Here is a 20,514-nt window from a genome sequence, read left to right as displayed (position 1 = left end):
TAGAAGAGATTAAATATTTGACCGAAAGGTACAATACTACTGTATATGAAGGCCTAGTTATAAATCATACTGGGGTGAAGCCTGACTGCAGAGCTGGATGGCAGCGTGATCACTTAGCTCTCTACAGCAACAGACAAAATCCTCTCACTGAGGCACCAGAACCAATTCAAATTGGGTAAGATTAGCAAAGAAAGAAAAGATCCGAGAAGCTTCGGCACAATATATGAGAGGTTAGTCGGAGATAGATAAATTTCCTCAGGAAGAAAACAGGCCATCCCCCCAATACCCCCCCCCACCACCACCACCACCACTGTGCTCACCTGCTTAACCCTGCTGTTCTGTTCGGTCAAAAAAAAATTTTTTTGTTTTGTTTTAAATATTCATTATGTGGTTCTGAAACTTTTAGTTCATTGACTTTTTCTCATTTGAGGGGTTCTTACTAATAGCAGTTTTTATTTATTTATTTTTGTTTACTTTTTGCTCCACGTCTTTTTTTACACACGTACTGTTCGGTCAAAAAGGACCGATAGCCTTTTATACTAATCCCCAGCCATTTTTTGAAAAAAAATAAAGGAGTTATAATCTCATATTGGTCTATATAGTTCATCAACTACTATTTATCAGTTTATCTAGTTCCTTTTGGTCCGTGCAGAGTTACACATACATCTTATATAATGCTGGTGAAAATGCAACTGTTGATGAACAACTGGTGTCATTCAGAGGTAGGTGCCCATTCAGACAGTATATTCCAAGTAAGACGGCAAACTATGGCATCAAAATATGGACTCTGAAAAAAGTTCATACACTGTAAATGCTCAGGTATACATAGGAAAAAATCATACAGAAAGAGCTGACAAAAATCAAGGTATGCGAGTAGTTTTGGATTTGACACATGGGCTCATAGGACGAAGTGTTAGATGGGACAATTTTTTTCACATCACACCGACTGGGGCAGAAAAGAAAAATGACCCTGCTGGGTACTGTTAGAAAAAATAAGCCATAACTGCTGCAAGGTGTCCTCTGTAAGAGAGACGTTTATAGTTCTATGTTTTATACTACAATAGTAGTTTCTTACGTTCCCAAAAAACACAAAGGTGTCATTTTGATGAGCACAATGCACCATGATAATGCAACCAGTAACCGAGAGGACAGAAAGCCAAGCAGGATGTTACATTACATTGCCGCAAATGGGGCAGATGATACTTTAGATTAACTCATAGTCACTTACACCTGTAACGCCAAACTCCTGTCCAACATCAAGTTATCACAAACCAAATGTGATATGTTGCAAATGTGTAAAGTACTTATGCAAAAGACATGTAAAGTATACTTGTGACGAATGCAAACAGTAAGTTTTGCACCTTGAACCTTTACATTTTATAGAGGGAAAAACTAGACTTTATTTTTTTTTAAATATATTTACTTACAGTTTGATGTTATTAGTTATAATTTACAGTTTTAGGCTATGTTCACACTACGTGAACACCCGGCCGTTCTGTGACCCCGGTCACGGAACGGACGGTCTCAGCCCGGATCATCCCAGCCGGTACTTAAGTACCGGCTGGGTGATCTTTCCGGCCGCGGACCTCTGATGCGGGCGCATCAGCGCGCACCCGCATCAGAGCTTCCCATAGCCCACAGTGAAGCAAGTGGCCCGAGCCGCTTGCTTCACTGTGTGAACTGACAGGTCTTTCTGCGGCCGAAATTCACTAAATTCCGGCCGCAGAAAACTGACATGTCAGTTTTTCCAGCGCCGCATGGGATCCCGGCCAGAGCGCATACGATGTGTGTACGCTCCGGCTGGGATCCCATTGAAAATAAGGCTATGTTCCACCCTCAAAACTGCGGCCGTAGTTCTGCGGCGACAAGCCTTAGGCTGGGTTCCCACACAGTATATTTCAGGCAGTATTTGGTCCTCATGTCAGGTCCTCATAGCAACCAAAACCAGGAGTGGATTGAAAACACAGAAAGGATCTGTTCACACAATGATGAAATTGAGTGGATGGCCGTCATATAACGGTAAATAATGGCCATTATTTCAATATAACAGCCATTTAAAATAACAGCAAATATTTGCCATTAAATGACGGCCATCCACTCAATTACAACATTATGTGAACAGATCCTTTCTGTGTTTTCAATCCACTCCTGGTTTTGGTTGCTATGAGGACCAAATACTGCCTGAAATATACTGTGTGGGAACCCAGCCTAATAAAGATTTTTTTGTGCAAATGTGCAATATACATGAATAATGCAGTAAGGCCATGTAACATTTTTTGACACACACAAAAAAATAAAAATTACGTTTTTAATTTCATTTTTCATTTGTTTATGAACAACCATGTTCACATTCAGTTTATGGCCATGTTCACACGGTGTAAGAGACCGGCTGTTCCGTGACCCGGCCCGTATCAGAACTCCCCACAGCACACTAAGCCGCAGCCGCTAGCTTTATAGTGTGCACTGACATGTCAGTTGTTTGCGGCACCACTAGGGGTCGCGGCCAGAGTGTATACTATGTGTATACGCTCTGGCCAGGATCCTATAGACAACCGGCCAACGTACTTTCTCATATTAACTATGGCCGTTGTTGCAATCGGCATCTATGGCCGTAGACATATGAAAAAATACATTGCGTGAACATAGCCTAAAAATGCAAAAGAAATTCAAATAAAACACTTAAATTAGTTAAAAATCTAGACTTTAATAGGCCCTGTCAAAAATGACCGGAACATTATATGTGCATAGTAGAACTGAACAGAAGAGCGGGTTTAAAATGGTGCCGGCCCTGTCCAGCGAGCATGAACGAGAAGAAGACACAGGCACCGAACAGTTTAAACGCTGCATGACCAGGAAGAATGGAGACCTCGCTCACCACTAAGAAGGAGCAAAATGTCACAGAAATAAAGGCGCCATATTGGACATAGGACTGAGAATTTGAAGGCAGTCCTCACAGTCCTCACAGTCCTCCTTCTGCAATTCTGTAGCACTTGCCCTACAGCAATGATCAAGAAAAGATCAAAGGCCTTCCAGAGTCATAGGCAGCCGAGGCGCTGCCATCCGTAGTGATGTAGGTTTTTCAGCAGCTTGTGAGAAGAGAGTACAACGTGCTCTTAGACAGCTGCCGAGTGCTCAAGACCCACCACAAGATATTGTATGTGGGTTAATAAGGGATGTGATGTGGATACAGCAGCGCTCTTCGAAAGCCATTCCTACTTAGATGTTCCAAGACATCGCAGCCTCAACTCTGGTCAAGAGACGTATACTCAACCCTTTTTTGCAGTCGCTGAGGGAATTATAACTGACCTACTCCTGGACTTACCCATTTGGTATTTCTATCCAGAAGGACGGAAGACTCATTACAATCTGTTTTTCTCCAGACCTAGAAGAAGCATGGCCTGCTTTAGGATTGATTCTAAGGATATACCGTTGTGGCTACCTCTGAAACCGTTCCGCAATCTCCTAATGCCACCGCAGATAACACCATGGTCTGAGGTGAAGAAGAACAAGTCCCCAAGAGTGAGGAAATCTGCAGCACGCCTCATAGAAGCACCACTTAGAGACCTTGCTTGAAGGAAGGGACTATCAGCTTCACACTATTCTCTGCCCACCTGGTATTGCGTTGGATACAATGACAAGATCACAGTCCTTTCAAGGTGACACTCAACTGTTGTTGAACTGTGGTTCTGCTTCTCAGAATGACTTATTGCCAAAGTTTAATGCTCCTCTTCCCACTTGCTACTTTCTTTTCTCTGTTTCTGATGTTTATGCACACTGTGACACATAGTTGACAGTAAAAATAATAAAAAAAAAAAAAAAAAAAGTTTTTTTTCCAGATGTATCTGGATATTCGTGCATTTCTTTTCACTGCACTTTTTTTACTTGCAAGTTTTAGCAGAACAATCTTACAATAACTTGTAGGTAGGATGATACATGACAGCAAGTCAAAAATAGACCAGTAGTGTTTATGCGAAATGCCCGCCATCAATTCAAAAGGTTAAGATTATCTAGCTGGTAGGCTGCAAGGACTGTCAGGCATCTTGTAAGAGATATGGCCATTATAAGTGCCAGGACAGGACTGAATTAGGGGATGAAGGGACAAAGGAAGGGTGAGTAGGGAAAGAGGGAGGTGGGAGACATGAAATGAGGCTAGCCTCCGTGCCTACAGATTATTTGTAGTAGAAAAACATTTCCAAACATTAAGGAACCAAAGATCATTTATCTGGGGTCAATGTACCAAGACACAATTCTTGAAGAGTTCTCCTGGATTCTGATGCAATGTCCAAGAACCCATGTGCACATAGGTCGTTACTGAAGGTATATTTGTCATAGCTTGTAACCTGAAGCAGGGGCAGACACAGACTGCAGAGGGCCCCTGTGTAAGAAATGTATTTGGGCCCCCATAACCCATTAGTTTCTCTACCTTTGTGTTACACACATATGAACGCCCAGGTATCCGGTACATGTGTCCTGGTTTCTCGGGAGGGCCCTACAGCACATATGCCAGGGCCCACAAGGACTTACTGTAGTCTATGCAGGTCTTAGTGTGGGACTGGGGTACCTGTGGCCACCAATAGAACTGATCATGAGGGGCACCCAAATAATGAACCCATCAGAAGTGACATGCTGACCTGGTCCCATCCTGCACTGATGTATCTGTGACCACAACTCCCTGAATAACCATAACTACAACTCTCAGAATGCTTTGCACATATGAAGCTCTCAGAGAATGCTGGGAGTTGTAGTTTCCAAGAGGACAACCCCTTGAGTTGTCTGCTCATTTGTACTTCAAATCGCAGCACATTCTAAGGGGTTCAGACTGCAGTAAATGCTGAGAGTTGAAGTGCCTGCAGCTGTTGTACTTGGAGGGTCCCGGATGCATTATACACTGGATTCTGTGTGGGGGATGGGAGTATATAGCTCAGAGTGTGGAAGTGACCCCAGAACAGCACTAATAGGGGAGAGAACAAATGGGCCCTAATCACTTCTGGGGAACACGTGGGAGACATGTACTGTATGTGGCTACACAGGTAGAATACATGTACTATATGTGGCTGCACAGGTGGGATACATGTACTGTATGTGGCTGCACAGGTGGGAGACATGTACTGTATGTGGCTGCACAGGTGGGAGACATGTACTGTATGTGGCTGCACAGGTGGGAGACATGTACTGTATGTGGCTGCACAGGTGGGAGACATGTACTGTATGTGGCTGCACAGGTGGGAGACATGTACTGCATGTGGCTGCACAGGTAGGAGACATGTACTGTATGTGGCTGCACATGTGGGAGACATGTACTGTATGTGGCTGCACAGGTGGGAGACATGTACTGTATGTGGCTGCACAGATTAGATACATGTACTGTATGTGGCTGCACAGGTAGGAGACATGTACTGTATGTGGCTGCACAGGTGGGAGACATGTACTGTATGTGGCTGCACAGGTGGGGACATGAACTGTATGTGGCTGCACAGGTGGGAGACATGTACTGCATGTGGCTGCACAGGTGGGGACATGAACTGTATGTGGCTGCACAGGTTGGGGAGATGAACTGTATGTGGCTGCACAGGTGGGAGACATGTACTGCATGTGGCTGCACAGGTGGGAGACATGTACTGCATGTGGCTGCACAGGTGGGAGACATGTACTGTATGTGGCTGCACAGGTGGGGGACATGAACTGTATGTGGCTGCACAGGTTGGGGACATGAACTGTATGTGGCTGCACAGGTGGGAGACATGTACTGCATGTGGCTGCACAGGTGGGAGACATGTACTGTATGTGGCCGCACAGGTAGGAGACATGTACTGTATGTGGCTGCACAGGTGGGAGACATGTACTGTATGTGGCTGCACAGGTGGGGGACATGAACTGTATGTGGCTGCACAGGTGGGAGACATGTACTGCATGTGGCTGCACAGGTGGGAGACATGTACTGTATGTGGCTGCACAGGTAGGAGACATGTACTGTATGTGGCTGCACATGTGGGAGACATGTACTGTATGTGGCTGCACAGGTGGGAGACATGTACTGTATGTGGCTGCACAGATTAGATACATGTACTGTATGTGGCTGCACAGGTAGGAGACATGTACTGTGTGTGGCTGCACAGATTAGATACATGTACTGTAGGTGGCTGCACAGGTAGGAGACATGTACTGTATGTCCAGAAACATAAAACCTCCACTCCAACCACTAGGTAAAATCGGGCGCTGGTCCAAGATAGGAAAAAATTCCAAAATGGAGATAAAAAAGTATGTATATTTATTAAAACACAACGCTTTTCGAAGTCGTGCTGACTTCTTTCTCAAGTGTATAACAAAAGAATGTTTTTCAAGATCTATAAAAAGGGTGGTTTGCACATGCCCAGTAGCAGCCAAAGATACAGGTGATGTCTTATTACATACATAATACCTCCCAACAGGGAGTGGATCAAGTTACAAGTAAACCTGCTTTCACTTAATACATAAAACACTTCTACAAAGAAGAAATCAGAGGCAAGCAAACCAAAAAAAAGGGATAAACACAAACATCAGAGGATAAAATAAAAATATATGTATAAAATATATAATAAATATATAATAATAAAAGCCTATCTTGTATTCTCAATCGTTTCGTTTAATCCCTGCGGTGTAAGAGTAGCTAATTTAAAAATCCAAAAGGATTCCCGATTTATCAGTTGTCTATATCTGTACGGGTGATTTTCTGGGATTTGTTAGATCAGTGGAATTATTCTGATGGTGACTTGAAAAATGTTTAGATATACTATGAAGAAGGAAAGCTTTTTTTATATTAGACCTATGTTTATTCATCCGTGACCGCACTGTCTGAACAGTGCGGCCAACATACTGCAGTCCACAACTACATTCCAATAGGTATATGACGAACTGTGTTGCACAATTGAGTTTACTACGAATAAAATATACTTCCCCTGTGATATTAGATTTAAATGTGGTAACTAAAATCGTGGGCATCCATTCACAACATAGGCATCGATTATGCCCGCATCTTGTGGATCCTACCTCTTTTGGTACATTGTTCAGGAACCCTGTTCTGAACACTTCTAAGTCTACTAGGGGCAATATGACCCCGCATGGTTTTTGTTCTACGAAAAATAATATTGGGTCTCTTGGGAATCACAGATTTTAATATTGGATCATCACATAGGATAGACCAATTTTTTTGTAGATAATTTTTAATTACAGACACTCCACAATTATACTCTGTAACAAAGGCACAACTAAATGGATTACTTCCAAAGGGGTATCTATTACTATCAGCTTTTTTACTTAAGCTCTTTTCTTTCATACTATTTAAAATGTCTCTTTGCATAGTTTTAACATTTGTATTATAAGCTTTTTTTTAGAATTTTTTCCGGGTAACCCTTACTAAGAAATCTGTTTTTTAATATTTTAGCCTGCTGGACAAAATCATCTTTACTACTACAATTTTTTCTTACCCTTTGATATTGTCCGAATGGTACATTTTTTAACCATTGCGGTAAATGGCAGCTGTTGTACTCCAAGAAGCTATTTATATCCACAGATTTAAAGTGTGTTTTAGTGGTTATTCTGTTATTATTTTTGATTATTGTTAGATCCAAAAAATCTATTTGGTCAGAATTAAAATTTAATGTGAACCTAATTCCCCAATTATTACAATTAATCTCTTCAACGAAAAAACGTGCCTCATCCTCTGTCCCTGTCCAAATAATAAATAAATCGTCTATAAAACGACGATAATATACAGCATGATTCACAAAGTATTGGGACTATGGGACTATGGGACTCCCACTATGTGGCTGCACAGGTAGGAGACATGTTCTGTATGTGGCTGCACAGGTGGGATACATGTACTGTATGTGGCTGCACAGGTGGGAGACATGTTCTGTATGTGGATGCACAGGTGGGGGACATGAACTGTAAGTGGCTGCACAGGTGGGAGACATGTACTGCATGTTGCTGCACAGGTGGGAGACATGTACTGTATGTGGCTGCACAGGTGGGAGACATGTACTGTATGTGGCTGCACAGGTGGGGGACATGAACTGTATGTGGCTGCACAGGTGGGGGACATGAACTGTATGTGGCTGCACAGGTGGGAGACATGTACTGTATGTGGCTGCACAGGTGGGAGACATGTTCTGTATGTGGCTGCACAGGTGGTAGACATGTACTGTATGTGGCTGCACAGGTGGGAGACATGTACTGCATGTGGCTGCACAGGTAGGAGACATGTACTGTATGTGGCTGCACAGGTAGGAGACATGTACTGTATGTGGCTGCACATGTGGGAGACATGTACTGTATGTGGCTGCACAGGTGGGGTACATGTACTGTGTGTGGCTGCACAGGTAGGAGACATGTACTGTATGTGGCTGCACAGGTAGGAGACATGTACTGTATGTGGCTGCACAGGTGGGGGACATGTATTGTATGTGGCTGCACAGGTGGGAGACATGTACTGTATGTGGCTGCACAGGTGGGAGACATGTACTGTATGTGGCTGCACAGGTGGGGACAAGAACTGTATGTGGCTGCACAGGTGGGGGACATGAACTGTATGTGGCTGCACAGGTGGGAGACATGTACTGTATGTGGCTGCACAGGTAGGGGACATGAACTGTATGTGGCTGCACAGGTAGGAGACATGTACTGTAAGTGGCTGCACAGGTGGGAGACATGTACTGCATGTGGCTGCACCGGTGGGTACATGTACTGTATGTGGCTGCACAGGTGGGGTACATGTACTGTATGTGGATGCTTAGGTTTTAGATGAAAAAAACAACAACCATGCTGCTGGGGGGAGGGGGGCACGGTTATTGGCAAAAAAAAGGTATAAACTTACAATCAATCATCAGCATCAGAGGGTGGGGGGCTCTGTGCTTTCTCTTACACAGTCCACCCTCTATCCTTCAACTTCCAGCAGCCTGACAGACACACTGACAATAATCACTCACTGACAGCTGCTGCTGCTCCTCTTCACAGTCCTGTCCCTGGCAGCCATAACCCTGCAGGATCCCTCCAGCCCCTGCCACCACATCCCTTCCCTGGCAGCCATAACCCTGCAGGATCTCCTCTCCTCCTCACACAAGGTATGCCAGACAGTGGAGTACAGGAGCGTCTGTCAGCAGCAGTGTGCAGGAGAAGAGAGAAGAACCAGCCCCAGCAAGGCACAGAATCCAGTGACTAAGTGGGCCCCCAGGAGCAGGGGGCTGCACTTCCCGGGTGCTGATACCGCCTGGGGGCCCACTACAGTCATGTGCCATGCTTAGCTGATACTTTAGAGTCTGAGCCTGGAGGGCCCCTCTATTGGCCTGGACCCCTGTGCAGCTGGACAGGCTGCACAAGTGATAGGTCCGTCTCTGTACCAGGGAAAACACTGGGGATTAACTCTGGCTGGCGGTCATCACTAAGGATTCACATCAGGTACTAGGGGCATAAAATAGTTAGCTACATTAGCAGGGGCATTAGGGAAACAATACTTTTCCTTGCCCCGGGTGCTTCCAACCCACGTTACTAACTGCCGCGCACATTCATGCCCGCAAATGATTAATGCCCTCGACAGGGAAAAGGTTCCCCACCCCTGCTTTAAAACATTGAGGTCCTTTTTTTTGGGGGGGGGGGGCTCTTCTAAATGAATTGCCAAGCATGTTAAACCTGACCAAAAAACATTCTTGGCTCCTGGTTTATAAACAGGAATTTCCTTGCTCCTCATCTCTTGCCTCTATTACACCTCCTTGACCTTTTCTACCTGCATGCTACCATATTTTCTTATGACTTTAATTGTTGGGTCCTTACCATCTATAGCTGACTAGAAAACACAAAGACTGTATAAAACTAATTTCTTTTGTACCTACTTCCTTTTAAATAAACCATTCCAATCTTATACCTCTACCATCCAACTAGGACAACACCTTATCTCCTATAGAAAAAAAAAAATCTCCCACTCTTAGTTCCCCTCAAAAATCATCCCTTCAGTTTATTCTCTTTTTTTTTTAACAATGGAGCCCCCCTTAAAGAGCTTACATGCCCCACTGACCTCAAGGTTACCAGAATAAGGGACATCTAACATTTGTGTTAATAACATTTATTAAAAGGAGCATAAGAGTTATAAGAGTCAAATACTGTAGTATTTATTGTCAGCTACGTAATTCATAAGTCCATCAGGACTTCATGTACAGTAATATTGTAGCTGAATCAAACGATTTATTTCTTCCATTCATTTTGTAAAATATGACTGATAACTTTTTGCATAGCTGCCTTCATCTCGTGGTTCCTCAGGCTGTAGATGATGGGATTCATCAGTGGGGTCACTACTACATACAAGAGAGATGTATATTTGTTGATTTGGGATGCATTCCCATTAGATTGAGTAATGAAGCCTGTTATAAGAGTCCCGTAATACGCGCACACTGTGGCCAGGTGGGAGCTACACGTGGAGAAGGCTTTTTTTCTACTTGAAGAAATTTTAAGGATGGTGAAGAAAATAGAAATGTATGACATAATGATGAAAGAAAACGGGAAAAGGAAGGTAAAAATGGAGAAAACAAAGTCTTGCAACAACAAAATAGAAGTATCTGAAGTGGCCAATTCCACAGTAAGACCAAATTCACAGAAGAACTGGTCAATGGAATTCAAGCCACAGAAGGTAAATTGAAGAAGAACGAGGATCTCACTTGATATGAGCACACAGGCTAAACACCATGGCCATATAACAAGCTGGAGGGAATGATCTGGACTCATCAATGAAGAGTAACGTAATGGATGACAAATGGCCAAATATCGATCATAGGACATGACGGCAATGAGGAAACATTGAACGTATCCGAATATACCGTATAGATACAATTGTATAATACAACTCCAAAAGGACAAAATACCCTTCTCTGCAAGTATTACGTCCAACATCATGGGGACAACTGTGGTGATTCCTAGGGCATCAGTTATGGATAAGTGTTTCAGGAAGAAATACATTGGAGTTTGGAGAAGATCAATAATGGTCACTAAAAGGATAATAAGAAGGTTTCCGACCAGTATAAAGAGGTAAGTCAGGAGGAACATTATGAATAGAAGAGACCTGTATTTGTGGAGATTCTGGAATCCAATGAGCCGTATTTGAGTGACCTGTGTCTGATTCTCCTCACACATCACTGATATTTCGAATATCCAATATTTTTTTTTTATAAATTTGGAAAGTTTAAGCAGTAACATACGTAAATAGACATAAATGGATTACATGACTAACTTCCCTCAGAGGACGCTCACAAGACGTCTGGGAGGTATGTAATGAGGTGTAAGAAATTTTGGCTCTTCTCATGCAAATGTTGGAATTGCTCAGATGTTGGTGCCTTTATAGTATGAGGTATACATGAAGGATTCCCCTAGGATCCTGACAACATGATTATAAATAGACTCCGGAGAATAGAGTGAACAGATGAGACGGATGGTTAGATTATTTCATAATTTAGCTGAACTTTCAAAGAGGCAGGAAATTTAGATTTTCGATTAAATTAAATGAAAGTCCTCAAGTTTAAATTCCAAGCTGTTTTAGAGGTGTGCCAAAACTAAAAACTTTTAAGATCTGCTAGTAGTGGCATATCTTGTACTGAATCGGCCAATCAAAAGAGGTATTTTAAGCCTGTTATGTAGCGTCCCACTATGGATGGCGTTTCTTGTTTGTACACACCCAGGTAAAACTAGTTAGTTCAGGTGTCACAGTGATTTATGTGCAATCTCTGCTGCACTCTGCTCTGCTCCACTCCCCCTGTACACAGCTGAAGTTCATGAAGTAAGGTTAATCTATACTCTATACACTTGGTTAATCTACACTCTATACACTTGTCTTTCTCTTTCTCTAACTTCCTGTCTCACCACCCTATGTACGGTAGGAATTTTCTGTCAGGTGGCCAGTTGAATCTTAATCTTAGACCAGTTCAGTTCACTGAGCCCAACTAGCTAAGATGCAGTGCTAAACACAAGAGGTGGGGCAACCAGACAACAGGACAACCCATGTCAACAACAAGGATTTCTACAGTCAGGACAGTCAACCCCTAAGGAAAGGCAGAGGGACTGATCCCCAGTAAGGCAAAGAAGCTAAGAGCCAAGGCACCTTACTGACACTTGGGGACAGTCTTCAGTGGGAGATCAACCTAGAGAAAAAAGCCTAGGACTCGTACTACCTCGCAGGGCAGTCACTGATTTTGTGTAGGCAGAAGTCAGATATGAGAGCAATATCTAAACGTGAGTACGAGAAGTTCACTACAGTGAAGTATTTCTTTACACATCCCGGCAGAATACTGTAATAATTAGACAAGTGCTCCTACCCGGCCCCTATACCAGTCTCTCTCAAGACAAGTTTCCTACTTTCTTCTAATGTTGTCTGCTTAAGCCTGCACCTGATTGATTCTTAAAGAAGCACTGCCAAGTATATACTAACGCTTGCAGCAAGAACTGTTCCTATCCTGTCTTGCGCAGAAATATTTTTTCAGTAAACATTAGGCACTGCTTAAGTTTGGACTCCGCACATGCACATCCTTACTTGTTCTACTAAAGATCTGGTGCCCATGTTGTCCAGGGTTGGGTACTACCACTCCTGGCCAGCGTGACAGGTTGCCCCAATACACTAGAGCCCACCAGCTGCACAGAACAACTGCACCAGCATCCTGGGCCATGGCAGTTACATTTACTTATGTCATGACAGTATTACACCATGTTCACACATTGTAAAACACCGGCCGTTCTGTGACCTGGCCGAGTCACAGAATGGCCAGTGTTTCTGAAGATCATCCCCGCCAGTACTGTAGTATCGGCTAAATGATCTGCATTTCTGGTGAATTCAAATGCGGGTGCACCCATGTGCTCCCGCATCCCAATTCACTGCTGCACACAATGGAGCGCGCAGCCAGAGCCGCGTGCTCTATTGTGTGAATTGATATGTCTGTGCGGATGATATTCATTATATAGCGGCCGCAGAAAACTGTCAGTTTTTTGTGAGGCCGGAACATAAACTATGTGTTTGCGCTCTGGCTGGGATTCCATTCATTCCAAAATATGTTTTGTATAAATCACAGCCGTTGTTGCAAACTACATTGCAGTGATTTATGCAAAACATAGGTAGTGCGAACATAGCCTTAAGGAGATTTGCATAAGGCTCAAGAGACAGGCATTTCCACATCTAGCGGCTGTCAGATGTCAGCCATGCTGACTCTGCAACACAGCTGCAAAACACAGCTTTATGATGCAGGTCTGCGGGTCTTTGTCACCTCACCCTCCCTTTCCTAGTGGGATGGGGACATGCTTAGACAGGGACCAGCTGCTGCCACGATCTTCTGCCATGCCGCAGAGTGCGGGGTGGCACCGGAGCAGAGGAAGAGGTGGCCGGCTCTGGATCCCCGTCAGGTAAGTTCCTGTCAAGAAGTTTAAAAAAGAAGACTTATACTTGAGGTTTGTGTAAGGGAACTAACTGGAGAATATCTATCCAATATGCATGGAACTCTGCTGGGGGAATTTTGACAACTCTGACTACAACTGCGGTAACTTATGATAAAGAGGAATAACCAATACTCATGGTTATTGAAGGACAACTCTGGGCAGGGCAATTTTTTCTTAAAGTAATGGGGAACGGGATGCTGAAAGAAATAATGGTCTCTTACTTCCCTGGCTTCAGCACTGATGTAGCGTACCACTGTTCTGTTCCCCTGGGTCCCCTTACTTTCCTGTACGTTTAGGCGCTTTTTCTCAGCCAATAAACATGCAGGAGACTCTTTGGTACATCCTGCGATGACGTGGGACCCATACATGTCGATAGCAGCGATTGGTTGGCCAGATCAGATGACCCTGCCATATAAAACTCGGCGCTGGCAGTGCTGGCTTCAGACGCATGCTGTGAGAGATCAGGGAGAAAGCTGCTGCTGGTCAGGGAGAGTGTCAGTGTAGGATATAGCGTTCCAGTAGGCAGGGTATATACTAGCAATATAAACAAACAGACCTTTTCAGGGCTAAAAGCTTTTATTAATACTATTACTACACACTGCTGGCTGGGAGTTGCAGTGCTGCTACCGCGATTTAACCAGCACACTGTGGTGACCGGCTGCTGGAAGAAAGGGGATATAAGGTGTTGCATACACACCCCTAAGAAGTGCTCTGTGTACTCCTTTTTGATTTTGGGGCTGGTGGTCCCGGTGTACTGCACTGTATAGCTGGGATTTGTAGTACATCCTGCATAAAACTTGCTTCACTGCTCATTGTATTGGGGTGACAAAGTGTGTACAGTTGTTGCCCATACCAGATAGCACCGTCAAGCCCCCCCCCCCTAAACTAGTGTGTACTGCATTTTATAGCTGGGATTTGTAGTGCATCCTGCATAGAACTTACTTCACTGCACATTGTATTGGGGTGGCAAAGTGTGTACAGATGGTGCTCATACCAGATAGAACCGTCAAGCCCCCCCCCCTAAACTAATGTGTAATGCACTGTATAGCTGGGATTTGTAGTGCATCCTGCATAGAACTTACTTCACTGCTCATTGTATTAGGGTGAAAAATGTGTACAGTTGGTGCCCATACCAGATAGCACCGTCAAGTCCTCCTAAACTAGTGGGCACTACACTGTATTGCTTCTGTATCACTTCTAATGGTTCTCCTGTGTCCTTACTGCCATGCTCTGACGTCACACTACGTCTGCGGAGGAGCGGTACTGGTTGCCGGGGGTCCGCCGATCGCGCCCCCGCCAACCAGCCAGCAGTTTTATTTTAGTTTTTTTGGTCTAGCCGTGGCCGGGGCCTCACCACCCCCGGTCGAGAGGCATCAAGTGTACCCTTGATGGTGAGTGCTGACTGACAACTGGCCTAGCCAGTTAGCTGTCAGCACCCGGGTTCATGTCCACTTCATATCCCAGCCCCTGGACTCACTCCAATTTTTGGGAGGCTCACTTGCTTTCTCACTGACTTGTAATGGATCTCTGGGTGCTCAGTGCCATGCTGCTTTTGCCTTAATTTTTGGGAGTTTCACGTGCTTCCTTACTCACTTTTAAGGATTCTCTTTGTGCTCAATGCCTTGCTAGGTCTGGTATAATTTTTGAAGGCTGACTGGCTACCGCTCCTACCTTGTTCACTCTGTCCTCACCACTATGCTTTGTCAGGCTGAATTTTTGGGTGGTTCATAATAAGCTACCTCTGTTTTAATGGTTCCCTGTGTCCTCAATGCCATGCTGTGTCAGGCTGAGTTTTTGGGTGGTCCCTATGCCTACCTCTGTTTTAAGCAGCCTGTTGCACAGAATTAGGCATAATGGTGGCATTAGGCAGCCTCAGAGTCATGCATACATGCTGCCACTGCTGTTTCCTGTCCATTTCTGTTGTGTTTCCATCAATTTCTGAGGTTGACAGGTTTTCACACGACCTTCCCTCTACTGAACTTGGGTCCCCTCAAAAAATGCTCGAGTCTCCCATTGACTTCTATGGGGTTCCTTACTGGAAACGAGCACTCAAGTATCGGGAAATACTCGGCTCGAGTAACGAGCACCCGAGCATTTTAGTACTCGCTCATCACTAGTTGTGACCCAAAGAAGTCATCATGATGGTCTGAGCCAAATGGGGAAAATGACAAAGGAGGAATAAGTCTAATAAGAAAATATTTGGCATGTGAGTCACTGGATGTACAGAAACTAAGCAGTAATCATTATATGGTGAAATGCAGGGAAGTAACAATGGTCTGCATATAGGGTTTTGTATACAGTATGGTGGAATTAGTCATTAGGTCAAGGCCGATTCTAGCTTTTCTGCTGCCTGAAGCGAGAACAGAAATAGTGCCCCCCTTCCCCCTGAAAAATCAAAAGTAAGGAAGTTTTACATGCAGAAAATCACAGTTTACATTGCCATCTTCTGAACTCCTCCTGAACCCATTACCAGCTCCTGAGGAAAGCCCGGCATACTGAGACCAACATGATATAAATAGCGATGAGCGAATACTAAAATGCTCGGGTGCTCGTTACTCAAGCCGAGTATTTTCCGATACTTGAGTGCTCGTTTTGAGTAACGAACTCCATTGAAGTCAATAGGAGACTCGAACATTTTTTGAGGGGACTCAAGTTCGTTAGAGAGAAGGTCGTGTGAAAACCTGTCATCCTCAGAAATTGATAGAAGCACAACAGAAATGGACAGGATTTACCAGGGGCAGCATGTATGCATGCCTTTGAGGCTTCCTAATGGCACCATTATGCCTAATTCTGTGCAACAGCCTGGTTAAAACAGAGGTAGGCATAGGGACCACCCAAAAACTCAGCCTGACACAGCATGGCATTGAGAACACAGGGAACCATTAAAACAGAGGTAGCTTGTCATGAACCACCCAAAAATTCAGCCTGACACAACATAGCGGTTAGGACAGAGTGAACAAGGTAGAAGCGGTAGCCAGTCAGCCTTCCAGTATGGATGCCAGTAAAGGCCCAGCAGTAGTCAACATGGATGCCAGTTAAGGGCTAGAAAAAAGGAGGTAAGGGCAGGCACACCTAGTGAGGCTCCCCAAAACTAGGCCAGACACTGCAGGGCCTTGAACACACAGAGAGGAATCAAGTGAGCCCACCCTAAAATTGGAGTGAGACCAGGGGCTAGGATATGTAGTGGACATGAACCCGGGTGCTGACAGCTAACTGGCTAGGCCTGCTCTCACTCACCACTCACCATCAAGAGTACACTTGATGCCTCTCGAACCGGGGGTGGTGAGGCCCCGGCCACGGCTAGACCAAAAAATAAAAAAATAAAACAGCTAACTGGTTGGCGGGGGCGTGATCGGCGGGCCCCCGGCAACCAGTCCCGCTCCTCTGCAGACGTAGTGTGACATCAGGCAGTGAGGACACATAGAACAATACAGTCTTCTTAAGAGGCCCTGGAATTTGAGAACACGGGGAACCATTAAAACAGAGGTAGCATATCATGAACCACCCAAAAATTCAACCTGACACAACATGGCGGTGAGAACAGAGCGAACAAGGTAGAAGTGGTAGCCAGTCAGCCTTCCAAAAATTATACCAGACCTAGCATGGCATTGAGCACACAGAGAACTCTTAAAAGTGAGTGAGGAAGCACGTGAAACTCCCAAAAAGTAGGGCAGAAGCAGTATGGCATTGAGCACCCAGAGATCCATTACAAGTCAGTGAGGAAGCAAGTAAGCCTCCCAAAAATTGGAGTGAGTCCAGGGGCTGGGATATGTAGTGGACATGAACCCGGGTGCTGAGAGCTAACTGGCTAGGCCTGCTCTCACTCACCACTCACCATCAAGAGTACACTTGATGCCTCTCGACCGGGGGTGGTGAGGCCCCGGCCACGGCTAGACCAAAAAAACTAAAATTAAACAGCTGGCTGGTTGGCGGGGGCGCCATCGGTGGGCCCCCAGCAACCAGTCGCGCTCCTTCGCAGACGTAGTGTGACGTCAGAGCACGGCAGTGAGAACACAGAGAACCATTAGAAGTGATACAGAAGCAATACAGTGTAGTGCCCACTAGTTTAGGGGGGGCTTGACGGTGCTATCTGGTATGGGCAACAACTGTACACACTTTGTCACCCTAATACAATGAGCAGTGAAGTAAGTTCTATGCAGGATGTACTACATATCCCAGCAATACAGTGCAGTACACACTAGTTAAGGGGGGGCTTTACGGTGCTATCTGGTATGGGCAACAACTGTACACACTTTTTCACCCCAATACAATGAGCAGTGAAGTAAGTTCTATGCAGGATGCACTACATATCCCAGCAATACAGTGCAGTACACACTAGTTTAGGTGGTGCTATCTGGTATGGGCAACAACTGTACACACTTTCTGTCACCACAATACAATGAGCAGTAAAGTAAGTTCTATGCGAGATGCACTACAACTCTCAGCTATACAGTGCAGTACACCAGGACCACCAGCCCCAAAAAAGGAGTACACTGAGCACTTCTTAGGGGTGTGTATGCAACACCTAATGCCCCCTTTCTGCCAGCAGCTGGTCACCACAGTGTGCTGGTTAGATTGCGGTAGCAGCACTGTAACTCCCAGCCAGCAGTCTGTAGTAATAGTATTAATAAAAGCTTTTAAGCCCTAAAAAGGTCTGTTTGTTTGTATTGCTAGTATATACCCTGCCTACTGGAACGCTAAATCCTACCCTGACACTCTCCCTGACCAGCAGCAGCTCTCTCCCTGATCTCTCACAGCATGCGTCTGAAGCGAGTACTGCCGGCGCCGAGTTTTATATGGCAGGGTCATCTGATCTGGCCAACCAATCGCTGCTATCGACATGTATGGGTCCCACGTCATCGCAGGATGTACCAAAGAGTCTCCTGCATGTTTATTGGCTGAGAAATAGCGCCCAAACTGACAGGAAACAGATGATAAGATTTCCTCGAGTATCGCGAGATGCTTGTCCGAGTAATGAGTACCATTGAGTACCCTAATACTCGAAAATAAGTAGAGATGAGTTCGCTCATCTCTAGATATAAACTCCAAATGATACCGCCACACAATGACCTCATATCACCAGCCTATAGTGACAAAATATTACCACTACACAAAGTGTACTACTACTGCTTAATGATTGAACAATACCACCAGTACTGAGAAAGGTTTGGCTCACATTCAGGGTTTAAGTCCATTTAAAAAATGTTGGATGGGGTTGTGGTCAGTAATCCACATACTTTCCTCCTCAATAAATGCCTCATCTATGTCTTTATAGAAACGGCATGGTGCACTTGTGCACAGTTATGCTGAAACATTAATGTTCTTGTGCTTCTATATCTCAATGGCGTAACAAGGAGGACCATATCTACCACCTGGAGGAAACAGTCGTTTCGGTGATACGGGCATCACTGCTCCATCTGGGCTCCCTGGTTTACTCTTTGGACTTCAAACTTCTCTCTAAGTCAATGAACCCAGTTATCTTGATAAATGTTCCACCTCTTGCACTCTGTTGGCATGGTGGTTAGCATTTTCTCATGTCTTCTACCTACCCCCTCTCTTACCACTATTTTTCAGCTTCTTCCTCCCCTAATTTACTCCTGTCCACACTTATACTGACCATATATCTTGTGAGATTCCTAACAGCATCTCAATCCTTGTAGCCTACCAGCAGGATAATCCTAGACCTTTAGCATAAACGTGTTTATTCTTGCCTTGCTGCCATTTATTACAATAACTTTATGTTATTGTTATATTTTTATGTTAAAAATTGCAAGTAAAAAGAACATTGAAAATAAGTACAAATATTTAGTTTTTTTTTTTCTTAAATAACTGTTTTACTGTCAGCTGTGTGTCTCAGTGAGACTTTCATATACAACGACTGATAATTTTTTGGATGGCTCTCTTGATCTCGTGGTTCCTAAGGCTGTAGACTATGGGATTCATAAATGGAGTCACTATTACGAACAACAGAGAAATGTATTTTTTTATAATGGATGTGTTTTCATATGACGGACTTGCATAGATTGTGATTTCAGCCCCAAAAAACATACACACAGTGATCAGGTGAGAGGAACATGTGGAGAAGGTTTTTTTTCTACTGTGAGTTGAAGAAATTATAAGGATGGTGTAGAAAATACAAATGTAGGTCACAATGATAAAAGAAAATGGGAACCATGAGGTAAAACTGGAAATAATAAGGTCTTGTAAAAAGAGACTGGATGTGTCTGATGTGGCCAATGCAATGGTAGGACCAAAGTCACAGAAGAAGTGGTCAATGGAATTTGAACCACAGAAGTTTAGTTGAATAGCAACAAAGAACTCACTTAACATGAACATACTGGAAAACAGCCATGACCAAATAACAAGCTGGAGACAAAGATGTGGACCCATCAATGAAGAATAACGTAAAGGTTGGCAAATGGCCAAATATCGATCATAGGACATGACGGCAATGATAAAACATTGAGAAACAGCAATTATTGCAATTACATAAAGTTGTATTAAACAACCCCAAAGTGGCAAAATAACCTCCTCTACAAATATTATGTCCAACATCATGGGGACGACAGAGGTGGTTCCAAGAATGTCGGCTATGGACAAGTGTTTGAGGAAGAAATACATTGGGATTTTGAGGTGATCGAAAATGGTGACTATGAGGATAATAAGAAGGTTCCCACCTATTATGAAGAGGTAAGCCAGGAGGAACACAACAAATAGAAGAGACTTGTATTTGTGGAGACTCTGGAATCCGATCATGCGTATCTGAGTGACCCGAGTCTCATTCTCGAAGCACATCATTTATATGTCCAATACCCAATTTATAATTTATTTCATATAAATGGAAACAGTTTAAGCTGAAAGGTAACAAAACAGACAGAAACTATATCACATGACTAATTCCCCTCAGAGGACACTCACGAGACGTCTGAGATGTCTTCAGCTGTAATGAGATATAGGAATTATTGGCTCTTTTCATGCAAATACTGGAGATTCCCAGATGTTGGTGTCTTTATAGTGTCAGGTAAACATAGGAATCCAATAGGGTCCTGATAGGATAACAAGACTCCGGGGAGTAGT

At 44.1% G+C, this 20,514-nt stretch overlaps 1 protein-coding gene across 1 annotated transcript; it reads right to left on the bottom strand.

The window, feature by feature from the left end:
- Window positions 1-19,302: 19,302 nt before the first annotated feature.
- LOC138785398 (olfactory receptor 11A1-like) lies at window positions 19,303-20,232 on the bottom strand. The gene has a single exon (XM_069961318.1). It carries the CDS (start codon window positions 20,230-20,232, stop codon window positions 19,303-19,305), a length of 930 nt encoding a protein of 309 aa, XP_069817419.1.
- Window positions 20,233-20,514: the final 282 nt, after the last annotated feature.

The sequence above is a fragment of the Dendropsophus ebraccatus genome, chromosome 1, assembly GCF_027789765.1.
Source record: "Dendropsophus ebraccatus isolate aDenEbr1 chromosome 1, aDenEbr1.pat, whole genome shotgun sequence".
Lineage (NCBI taxonomy): Eukaryota > Metazoa > Chordata > Amphibia > Anura > Hylidae > Dendropsophus > Dendropsophus ebraccatus.
Note: the sequence above shows the minus strand (reverse complement) of the source record. Positions and strands in the feature narration are given on the sequence as shown.

Coding starts and splice junctions, on each gene's coding strand:
- LOC138785398 (XM_069961318.1), bottom strand. CDS start 20,232: ATGTGCTTCGAGAATGAGACTCGGGTCACTCAGATACGCATGATCGGA.